This window comes from Chamaea fasciata, unplaced genomic scaffold (genome assembly GCF_029207755.1).
Source record: "Chamaea fasciata isolate MVZ Bird 193981 ecotype frontalis unplaced genomic scaffold, bChaFas1.0.hap1 SCAF_5, whole genome shotgun sequence".
NCBI lineage: Eukaryota > Metazoa > Chordata > Aves > Passeriformes > Sylviidae > Chamaea > Chamaea fasciata.
The window spans coordinates 50,932,929-50,944,935 of NW_027094090.1; the positions used below are offsets into that span (position 1 = coordinate 50,932,929).

At 41.4% G+C, this 12,007-nt stretch overlaps 1 protein-coding gene across 6 annotated transcripts in view; it reads left to right on the forward strand.

Moving 5' to 3' along the window:
• The window catches only part of FAR2 (fatty acyl-CoA reductase 2), a 122,347-nt gene that overhangs the window by 87,596 nt on the left and 22,744 nt on the right, over positions 1-12,007 (forward strand). For all 6 annotated transcript variants that reach the window (XM_066183636.1, XM_066183642.1, XM_066183639.1 and 3 more), the window contains exons 3-4: positions 5,332-5,507; positions 8,373-8,552. In XM_066183636.1, coding sequence (XP_066039733.1) covers positions 5,332-5,507; positions 8,373-8,552 — 356 coding nt within the window. The remainder of the gene's footprint in view (positions 1-5,331; positions 5,508-8,372; positions 8,553-12,007) is intronic.

Sequence of the window (12,007 nt, forward strand, 5' to 3'; positions counted from 1 at the left end):
TCCTTGGCAGTTGACTCCTGTTGACCCGTGGCCTCATTGGGGCATAGTTAAGGAGAAGGATGGGATGGAAAACAGTCCAAGGAAATGTGTGGGAAGAAACATTTTCAGTGGTTCCTGTAGGAAAAGCTTCAAGTGTTGCCATTCTCCTGCCCTGCACTTACATTCTTCCCCATCAGACACTGATGCTGATCTCAAAGTACCACCCAGGAGCACCAGGAACATCTCTGATAAACATCAGGAAACTCCTTGTTCTATCCCTGACTTGTCCACCCGCCTATAAGATGGCACTAGAGAACATGGAAAGCTTTTCCATGTCTCTCAAATCCCTCATGCTCCTGTCTACAGCATCTGACTCAGAAAGTGTTCCATATTCACTGCTGTGTACTTCAGTATTCTTGCTAGAAAACAGCAGGCTTGGTCAGCAGCCAATTTTCAAGGAAACTGGCTATTCAAAACCACATCCCAAATAGCTGGATGTGCATATTAGTCTTAGCTGACCTTTATTGAAACTTTCTGTCCCTCTCTTTGTTTCTGTAGCCTTCATCTTTAAATAATCAACTGTTTTGTTTACTAGATGTTGGTGGTGGGTCCTGTATTTCCACTACATTACCTCTACTCAGGGGAAAGTAATAGCTCTGGATTGAAGCATAAGCCGTTTGTTTTTCTGTAATGAGGAACGCTCTGCTGCCTGCTTTCCAGCTGATGAGATGAGTTATGCTTTATTTGCCTTGAGAAGAACTGTATTTAAAAGCAATTTTCTGAAGAGGAAATGAGGCAGAGAGTGCAAAAAGGGGGAAAAAAAGAGGCTCTATCCCAATTAAAGCTTCCTGATCTGCATTTTCACACATTTCTTGACAGAATAATCCTGGTGTTTATTGCTGGAAATCTACCAGGCTAAAGATTAATTGCTGGCTAATTACTTTGAAGCTGCCGAGTTATATCTCAAATTTGTTACAATGGCAATTCAAAAATAGTTGTGTACCTTCCTTCCATAGATGTATTGGAGGATTTTATCAAAAGCAAACACAAGTGATAAACCCTTTCAGCAAGACTAAACTGCAGACATCAGGTGTTTTTTTAAGAATTGTTTTCATGACTTTGGTACCTTCAGTAGTTTAGATTTGTGATGATCACTTATATATTTATGATGCTGTCATTGAAATCACTGAGGGATAGATGCACACCCTGCAGAGTGTTATTCTGTGTATTTATATATATAGGCTGTTCCCCTGCATTTGTACACCAATGCTCTTTTCAGAAGAGGGATTTCAAACACCCTGCGTTTAAAATTGTTCCACACAGCCAGTGAACAGCTTTTTCTTTGAAGAAATTCTCACCCTGGTATTTTACCCCTTGGTCTCTCTTAAAATAAACTATATATTTCCTTCACAAGGAGAAATTCTTTCCTATATTCTCCTGAATCATGTTAAACAATCACTTCCATTTCTTTATCTGAGAAGTGGAAGCTTTCTTTCTTTCTTTCTTTCTTTCTTTCTTTCTTTCTTTCTTTCTTTCTTTCTTTCTGTCTTTCTGTCTTTCTGTCTTTCTTTCTGTCTTTCTGTCTTTCTGTCTTTTCTTGTCTTTTCTTGTCTTTTCTTGTCTTTTCATGTCTTTTCTTGTCTTTTCTTGTCTTCTTTTTTCTTTTCTTTTTTCCCTTTGTTTTGTTTGTTTTGGTGGGTTTTTTTGTTTGTTGTGTTTTGGTTTCTTGGGGGGTTTTTTGGGTTTTTTTCTTTAATTGTGCTCTCTCGAGCCTAATGTTCTCATTGGTTCATCATATATGAGTTCCATTTTGTGGAAATTCTCTGGATTTTCTCCATTTTAAAGATTGTTATACAGTAATGCCTTGAAATGTTCATGTTGTAATGTAGGTTACCCATCCTTCTAGAGAAGCCTGATTTCCTGGCACCTATTAAACACACCTGAGGAAAAAAGGTTGCCTGTCTTGGCCACACTTAAAAACTTGATGCTTTTGAGGTCCGTCACCAGTGCCTGATGGAGTAGAGGGTGATCCAGGTGTGATGTCCAAAAAAGAAAGGACTGCCCAGACCTTTGAAAGGCTTTTACAATACCAGATTTGTGCACGTTCCTTTTTTAAAGTGGACCATGGCTTAGGTACTCTACTTTCCATTAGTTTGTATTTGCTTCACTGAAAATGCATCCTTGAGGAGGATGCGAAGCCATTGGCATTTTGCACAGTTCAACGGTTCCTTTATTTTTCAGCTGTGCTGTTCCTCAGATGTGCAATTTGCCCTTTCTTTGAGATTTTTGTATCTTTGTGGCATGGAAAAATTTCTGATTGAAGGATTGGTAGGCAGAAGGCTCTCTGAATTATTACATGCTTTAAGGCAAGAGCAGGGAACACCAAGAGCTGCAGATGTCCTTTGGAAAGGGAGATCAGAGCTTAGCAGAGCAGCCAAAAGGAAAGTGTCCATCAGACACACTCAACTAAAATGTTGGGAGAAATTCCAGATGTCCTGTTTTCACGTTTTTGACAATTTGTAGTGAAAACACAGAGATTTCATTAATATTATGAATGGGAATTGCCTGATTATAAAATGAGAAATAAGAAAATCTCCCCTCTGTTGAGAGGCAGCATAGTCCATGCTGAACTTACATCCTATTTTGAGGTTAAAAGTGAGAATAGCAGCATTAGGATGCTCAAAAAGACACTGAAATCAGGGTAACATTATTGCTGATTTCACTCAGTTTCATTAATATTGGACAACTCGAAGTCAAAGGCCTTTCCTTTCCCTTCACTGTAATTTCGTGGCAATTCCTGTGTCCCTTCAGAAGTGCTGCTGACCTGGCCAGTCTTTTCAACAGTACATCAGGCCAGTCCACTGACTGTGTTTTATATTGGCAGATGGCTTCTAAAAAGACAAGACAGGACAATCCTTAGGTCTCACACAGTTACTGGGGATTTATTATTTGTGCTCTTGGTGAGTTCATCAGAATTTAGAGATGCAATTACAGTTTACCTTCAGACTAAGCATCATCTTTATGTTAAGTACTCCTTGAACTGCAGGAAGCAGTATAAAATAAGCTGCATTTCTTTTGCCTTTAAATCTCACCTCATTTCCCTGTAAAGCACTGACAAGTCTGAACCCTTCAGCTTCCATAAAAGAAGCAGCAGACTTTGATTAAACAGCTGCTCCCGTTATCTGATTTAATGGTGACAATGTACTGAATGTTCCTGTGGTGCAGAAGGTTTCCAAAGCAGTGTGCTGACTTGTGCACTTGCATTTGGAAATTGCCTTCATCCTTCAGAGGAATGCAGTGAATCATTGGAGGGCATGAAAAGCTGCAGCAGCTGAGTGGCACGTGGTAGCAGCAGGCACAGAAACCGAAGGGGATATTATCTGCAGTGGGAATGTCAGGAGGAGATGTAGGAAGGATTTAGCTGTCCGAGGCTGGCACTGCAGAAATACTACTCTTACTTTATATGCCGTGACCGAAATGGAGAAAGGGCTGATTCATTCTTTCTCTGTCTTTGCATTATTTATGCTAAACAAGTAGCGAATAACTCTCATTTCGTGGCATTTTGCACCCCCTTTGCAACAGAACAAACAAATGCAAAATAATATTCCTGAGAGTCACACAAGATAGATTTGGTCTCACGTGTAGCGAGAAATCTTTCCATTTTGTGTCCTATCAGGTTTTTCTGTCATCTCTCAGGAGATGATGCATATTTGGAGAACCAGTGTAGCATCTTGTTAGAAAACAAGCTTTTTGTAGACATTAAGGCTGTTGGTGCCTGGAAATTTGGCTCCTACAACCAGCACCTTTGCCCATGAATAACTCTCTCTAGAGATCTCTTTTCTGGCCTAGCGACACTGATGAAAGGTGTGTACACTCAGGTGCAGCTGAGAACAGTGAAATGGCTTTGTCTTGTCCTAACTCAGACTAAAGTTTCATGTTTATGAAGGATGTGCAGCTGTGTGGCAATTTAAAATAAGTACAGAGTGTGGTGCATAATGACCTCTTTATCCCTAAGAACCTCAAGGTTTATCTAGATTTGCTTGTCAGATAAGTGGAAAGATGATAATCCCTTAGTCAAATAAACAAAAAAATACTTCTATTAAGATCGATTTAATCTTTCAAGTGTCTTTTAGTGTGTTTAATTTATGTCACGCAATTTCTGCTTGTTCACAAGCACTGGGCACATCAAAGACAGAAGAAAACAAGAGGCCATGATAGTACAGATATTTCCAAACCCAGTGTTATTGGTGTGTAGGCTACAGAGGAGGGGAAACACCCCAAAACCACAGAGCTACTGAAAAGTCAGCTGGTCCATCCTCCTGCCCCAAGGCAGGTTCAGTTGTTCCCTGCCTTTCCTGGCACTGCTTATGTAGACAGCTCTTAAAGGTGTCCAAAGGTGGTGTGATTCATCCTGTGTATCCCTGAGTAATCTCTCTCTGTATTAGGTGTTCCTGTCAGTAGACTTGTTACCTTGGAGGTGTGATTATCCTTTGGAATCTAGATTATACCTCTTTAGATCCCACAGTCTATTCATTGATTCTTTCTACCTCTCGTGATGTTGCTTTGCTCCACCCCGTCGTCCCCCCCCCCCCCCCCCCCAAAAAAAAAAGGATCTTTTTGTACTTAACAGTTTCTATTAATTCAGTTGAAGTGGCTCAAATATAATAATGCAGAAATGTGTCTTGGAAAGAGCTGTGGATCATACTTGTAGGGAAGAAAGGGATGGAAGATGGCTTGAGCGGCCAACCAGCTGCACACATGTTCAGTCTTGCAGAGCTGCTGGTGGCACTCAGCAGCTTCAGCAGCAGGGATTATTGAGATGACACATCCTTCCATCCCAAAAGCAGGTCCCCACTGGACTCCTCTGACATGAACTAAGAGTGACAGTAGAGGAGGAGGAGGAGGAGGGGCAAGACTGTGCCTATTTCCCCTCTCTGCAAGTCCTTTGTAGTCTAGCCTGAGTCTAAAGCTGCACAGGCTTTCCCACTCCATACTCTGCTCTCCTCCTTTTTAGCTCCTGTTTTGGTCCTACGGGCAGCCCTCGAGGTGAAGCGGCAAGTGGTTGCAGGAGATGTGGACGCAGAGGAATTTTGCTGGCTGTCTGAGGAAATGAGTGGTGGCAGAGAAGATTCATTAATCTCTTCAGAGCAATGCATTACCCCCTGTATTTTTGTTCTGTTTCCCTTGGGAGGGAGCAAGTGAATGGACTATTTTATCATCTCACCTGTGTCCCCCAGACAGGAATTCTCTTTTGTGCCGGTTGCATTGATTGATGTAATCAGACTGGCTGCTAATCAAAGCGATCTCAGCAGCCTAATTATGTACCTGATCTCTCTCTGTTTGTGCTTCAAGGTCTTTGACAGGGTCCGAGAAGATTGCCCTAATTTCCACGAGAAGATTAAGCCTATTAATGCTGAACTCACTCAGCCCAAGCTGGCCATCAGTGCTGAAGACGAGGAGGAGCTTCTGACCCGGGTCAATGTTGTCTTCCACTGTGCAGCCACAGTTCGCTTTGATGAACCCCTCAAGTATGTCCTGCTTTTCTGTGTTTGCTGAGTGTGATCCAGGGTGCACCATGGCACTGCCCAGAGCATCCCTGGTACGGCTGCAGTGCTAATTCCCCACTTCCATGTTCGTGCTCCCCTTGGTTCCCCTCTGAACATGCAGAGGATGTGCTCTGAAAACGCCATGTGTGTGCATGTGTGTGCATGTCAAAAGAGAGCTGTCTTGGCACAGTCCCATGGGAACAGAAGGAAGAACTGCAGGATTGGGTTGTAATACTGTAAGGGAGTTAACTATGACCTAAAATTGGGGTGGGGAAATGTGTGGTTTAGGCCATCAGGGAGATGTTTTGGCAGAGCTGGAGACAGCTTGAAGTGAAACTGTTGTGTCTGTCTCTAAAGCTGGTGTTATTGATGGCCTTTCTTTGAGTATCTGGAGAGGGAAATGAGCTGTGGTTTGAGAAAACAGCCCATCACAACCTCTAAAATACCCAGCTCTCACTGTAATTAACTGTTTACAAAAAGTGCTTGGTTTCTGAAGGAGTTCCCTTGGAAGTGCCTGTCCAGGCAGGCTTTTCCATTAAGAAAAACCAGCAGAAATAAGCCACTTAAACAAGATTAGATGTGTAAATGCTTCTGTGGAGATTATCCATTTCAACATACTGAGGTAGATGATCTTCATTGCCAGATCCTCATAGTTCCTTTGAAAAACACTAGAGCTGTGATAGTAGAAAACACAATTTATAATATCAATCTTTATTTGCTCATAGGCTAAAGAGGTATCCACTATGTCCACCATAAATACTTGCTTTTTAGAACAACTAATTAGAGAAACACCAGAAAGAAAGCAGCTCTTGATGTGAACTTGAGTCAGTATTAAGTAGCTACAAATATTCTTAAATCAATGAACAAATGAACCCACTTTAAAAATAAGTCTCAGTAGCATGAAACATCAAAGGGAAACCACATTTTTAATAGGGAGGATAGCTAGAAAGACATTAAAAGCTTCAAAGGTCATCAGCTTGCATGCAGTGTAGGTACTATTTAAAGATTGTATGTGATCTGTCAAAATCTCTTTAACAGAACAAGGAAAATTATGATTAGAAGGCAAAATATGAGAAGTTCTTCAACTCAATTTATTCCTGACTGAATAATAAAATATATCAGATGAGTAAAAGTTTTAGCAAGTTAAATGTGAAAGCACAATATTGCTGCTCAAGAATTTCGAGCAGCAACTTGATGATGACACAAATAAAATTATTTTTTCAATATGGCAGAAGCTCCAAGATTACAACAGAATATGTAAAGCCAGTAGATATGGAAGGGGCAAAAGCATTGCTGTGAAGATACTGGAGACATTAAATGAATTACTGGCCTCAACATGCAGTACATTTAGGGAATTCTCCAGGTGGAACTCTTGAGGGCAGAAATCTCGGAAATTGTGTTATATTGAAATATTAATAGATGCTGTTCTAATCGAAATAGAAAAAAAAATAAAGAATGAGAAGAGAAATAACGAACTGCCAGGGTTAGATGATATTCCCTTTGAAGGCTAAAGGAACTCTGAGCAACTCAGCAGAAATCTGTGCTAGGCCCATATTATGACCACAGTTCTGTTCACCACTTCTCAGAAGGGATGCAGTCAAACAGAAATGTGCATGGAAAAGTAAGTTTTGTCTGAAGGGTAGCTCGAGTAGAAATATTCGTCCTGCTAGATGAGCAGGAGAAAATAGAAATCTACAGAAAGTGGTTTTCTTTAATAGCATTATGTAAAAAGAAAAGTATCTCTAGCTTTAGATACAGTCATCCAAATATTGATTGTACTCTTTAGCTGATGTTTTCATTCCTTTGGACTTTTTACATTTTCTCTTCATCATAATTAAGGTTTTTTAGTGTACACTATGCTTGATGGCATAATTCCTAACATTGTACGTGTCTTTGAAAGCTTCTGCTCCTGGGATGAGCAGATTGCATATTCCTGAGCTTTCTCCCTTTTGTGCAGGAAAGTGTCTCTATTCCAGTACAAAGCATGCAACAGAGTCTGCTGGCTGAGATCTGTTGCAGATTGTCTCTAGGACAACATCTAGCTATGCTGAGTGCTTGAAGGTCAGCCTTGCTAACCAGGACATTCTTTCTCTTAAGCTTATCAGTTCTCATCTCCATTCGTTGGGAACTTAAGCTGTTATCTCTAATTGTGTCTTCTTTGGTTATGAGTAGTTTCAAACTGAATGAGAGTGGGTTTAGATGAGATATTAGGTCGAAATTCCTTACTGTAAGGGTCCTGAGGGCCTGACACAGGTTTCCCAGAGCAGCTGTGGATGCCCCATCCCTGGAAGTGTTCAGGGCCAGGTTGGATGGCGCTCTGAGCAACTTGGTCTGGTGGAAGGTGTCCCTCCCCATGGCAGGGAGTGGGACTGGATGATCTTTAAGGTCCCTTCCAAGCCAGGCCATTCTATGACACTATGAATCTGTTTTTTCCTGGGCCCAAGGACCCTTTCCTGCTTTCTGAAACTGTGTGTTCATCTGGTTTAGCAGTGGTCCCTCCAGAGAACAATGTGTACTGTAGGAGCCACAGTGCCTCAGGGGTTAGAAATACATGTTCCAGGGAGGGGTGGCCAACATGTCACATTTAGAGATGTTTGTGAAGTCTTACTTGTGACCCTTCAAATTGAGTAAAAATATTTGAGAGACATTCAGTGCCCAGAACAGCGAATCCAACAGTGTTGCTTTCAAAACTGGTTTCACACTTGCATTTCACTGACACTTTTCTGCTCCACCATGTCCCCTGTTCTTCCCTGACTTCCCTTTCCATGATGAGGTTTGGATAAGGCTCAGCCTTTATACATTCTTCCCAGTGAAATACTTTTTGCTTGTTTCCCCTGTGTTCCTTAGACATGCCCTGCAGCTGAATGTGATGGGCACACAGCGGCTCCTCGAGCTGGCCCGGCAGATGCGGAACCTCGAGGCCTTCATCCACATCTCCACTGCCTATGCAAACTGCATCCGGAAATGCATTGAGGAGATCATCTACCCTCCCCCAGCCGAGCCCCAGAAGCTCTTCGATTTAGTAGAGTAAGTAGGAACTGCATTGCCTCTTCCAGTGCTGGCTTCCCTTCATCCTGCAGCAAACCTGGGAGCTGCACACAGAACTGGTTGGGTTTGTGTTCAGAGGTGCTGTTACTGTGTGGGAACTGACAGTGATCAGTTTGGATTCTTAGGCTCCAAATCAGATGGATTCTTAGGTTCCAGGCAGTGGCTTGAAGCCTGTGGGAAAGCCAAGAACAGAACTCTCCCAATCTGGCCTGGGAAATCCTAAGGAGGAACCGAAAACAATCCTTGTAGATACAGTCCTCCTCAGCTGGTGTTTTTCCAACTTGTTTACTGGTAGAGATGTTTACAAAAAGGTGGTACCCTAAAGGACCAATCCTATTCATTGTACCGAAACACTGTATAAAAGAATCTGTCTTTCAGTAAACTTTGCTATAATGCCCTCCTAAGAAATTGGAGTTCCACGTATCATTACTCAGCCATCCTGAATCGTACCGATAGTTACTGCTGTTTCTTTGTGGGTTTTTTTAAGAGTCTGATTTAATGAGAGTCCATTATTGAGTTCTGCAGGAGTGTATTTTCCAGGAGCGAAGCTGCTGCTTTCTGTAACACTCACCTCTGCTGCTGCCTTAGTAAGAACTGATTTTTTTCATATACCTTATTTCTTTTTTCTTTTCCACTTCCCAACGTTGTTTCCACTTCTTTCAGAAATCCTGTGGTATTTAACTGGATTTACATGGGGATGAGTGAGAAACAAGCTTTTTTAGACAGTTCAGTGTGAATCATTTAGGTTGGAAAAGACCTCTAAGATCACCAAGTCCAAGTTTTGACTGGTCACCACCTTGTCATCTAAACCAGAGCACAGAGTGCCACATACTGTTGGGTTTTGAATATTTACAAGATTGATGACTCCACCATGTCCTTGGGCAGCCCCTTCCAATGCCTGGCTACCTTTTCAGTGAAGAAAATGTTCCTGATTTCCACCTGAACCTCTCTTGGCACAGCATGAGGCTGTGTCCTCTCAACCTGGACAGGAATACAGGGCTTTGATGAAACAACAAAAAAAGCTCGGTTAACTGAATTTACCAAAATAAAGAATAATTAGAAAGAATAACAAAGTCAGCTGATGAAGGCCCCAGGAGACAATCTCCTTAAAAGAATTTTCCCACAACTGTTAATGTGTTTTCATTAATTTTCTAGTGGGTGATATAAGAAACTGATCTGTGATCTATTAACAGATGGATTAACAGATTTTATACCAAAGAGCAGGTATAAAATCTCTATTCATCTTGATTTAGGGTAATGGAAGATGAAATTAATTAATGCCCACTAAGAGAACTGGTGATTTTTAATTTTTTTTTTAATTTTTTTTAATAAAAAAGTGTGTCTTAAGAATTAATTTCACTGTCTAAGCACTACTCCAGAAAAGTTAGTACAAACTAGTTTTTCTATTTGAACTTCTCTAGTAGCCCATATTCTTGGATATGTTTACTTCCAGCTAGTAGTCATCAATCATTTATCATTTATTCAGTAAGTGGAGCATGATAAAAGCTTGAGAGCTGTCTTATTGCATCAGAGCAATGGGCTCCCTGGCCCAGTATCTTGCCCTCAAGAGTGTCATTGAGAGATGCTTTTTAGGGTAACTACACCAGCCTGAATACTGCTTTCTGTTTCCCTCACAGAAACCTGAAGAGTCTCAGTCTTTTTACTGTCTACTTATGTGCTGATGGATCTGTCCTTGTGCTGATATTAGTTGTCCTTCCTCTCTCCCTTTACTCCTTCCCTGAGGTGTGGGAGTCAGACAGAACTTCATGCAGTATTCCAGGTGTGGTCACTCAAAGTTTTATTTAAATAACTTCAAAATTACAGCACTGGTCTCATTCTCAGTACCTGATGATGGCCAGCATTTCACTGAGATATATCTAGATGGATAAATAGATAATAGATAGATGGATAGATAGATAGATAGATAGATAGATAGATAGATAGATAGATAGATAGATATGTTTTTGTTGGGGGTTTTTTTTGTTTGGGTTTGTTTTTTTTTTTGTTTGTTTGTTTGTTGTTTTTTTTTTTTTGGTCTGCTGCTGCTCACTGACATGGAGGTTTCAGAGCTGTGAGCTGTGAGCTGTGAGCTGTGATTCAAGAACTTCTGCTGAGCTACAGTTGCCAGTTCTGAGCTCAGCAGCCTCTAACACCAGTTCTGGTAGACTGCTTTTCCCAAGAAGTGAAGCTGCTCTGTCATCTTTTTGCCCTCCGACTCAGTTTTATGTCCTTTGGTGTTCATCACTGTCAAGACTCCATTTCACTGTCCCAAAAAGCTTACTATCACTTGCAGCTCAGAAAACAGTTAGTGTTGATGGCTCAGATTTAAAAAAAGACCGCAGCACAGGTCTGATTGCGAGTCAGAAGTGTGGAGAAGGGCATGGCTACCTCAGAGGTTGTTACTTGAGCTGCTTCATAGAAAACACTAAAAATTTATGTATCATACCTTGAAAATGCAGCAGAGAGGATGATGTTTGAGATGTACCTTTACAATTTGCCATATAAGTGAAAGAAATAGTGTGGATATCAGGGTGCAGAAGGTTTCAGAGAGGGTACTGACAGGTATTAGAATTTTACCTTTGAAGGGGAGGGAGGGGAAGCAGAGAAGGAAATATAAACTACCTTCAAAAACAGGGGAGAAATACAGATTATGTTTTGCATCAGCTAGCTGTGGATGATTCCCTTCACAGCTAACCCGTGTCTTAAGGTGCTGCTCTGCAAGTGCTTTAAAAGGGATAATTGAACAACTGGATGCAGTAACAGATCCATTTAACAGTGCTCTTGGCCATGCACTTGATATATGCTTATGATTACTTATTCACTTGAAATCTCAAGGAGGACTCCCAGCTGTTTCTTTTTCTGCTCTTATCCTCCTGTTACATCTTGCTGTTTCAGTATTCTGATATTTAACCTGCAAGTAAACCCTGAGGCTTAAGCTGTGTAAACCAAAAGTCACACTTCTAAGTGCTGCCAGGCCAATAGGGGAAACATATAATCTGCTGCATCAAGCATGGTTTGCCTTAATCTAAAGCTGAAGGAAATCAGCTTTGAAGGGTGTGCTGAGGTAAGGAACACAGCACACAGCAGAGTCTCGGCTGAAGCTGTGGGTTGGTTATTGCAGAAAATATAGATCCATCATTGCTTACAAGAGTCTTACTAATGCAAAGCCATTAACACAGAAAGCTGTGTTTTCCTGTGGCAGGGTAATTTGGTGCATATAATGGAGAAGTTATTAATTGTTTAATTTGCATCGTTTGCTAGGAAGGGGCAAATGCAGCAGTGAGCAGAAGCAGCAGCTTTTGTGAGATAGCATTCCAGAATCTTCCAAGTAGGTCACAGGGCAGTTCTCCTTGCTGAAGTGTCAACTCAGCTTCCCTGATGGGAATGTTGGTCAATCAAATCACCTGGCAAGCTGGTAGCCTTGGGACAGGTCC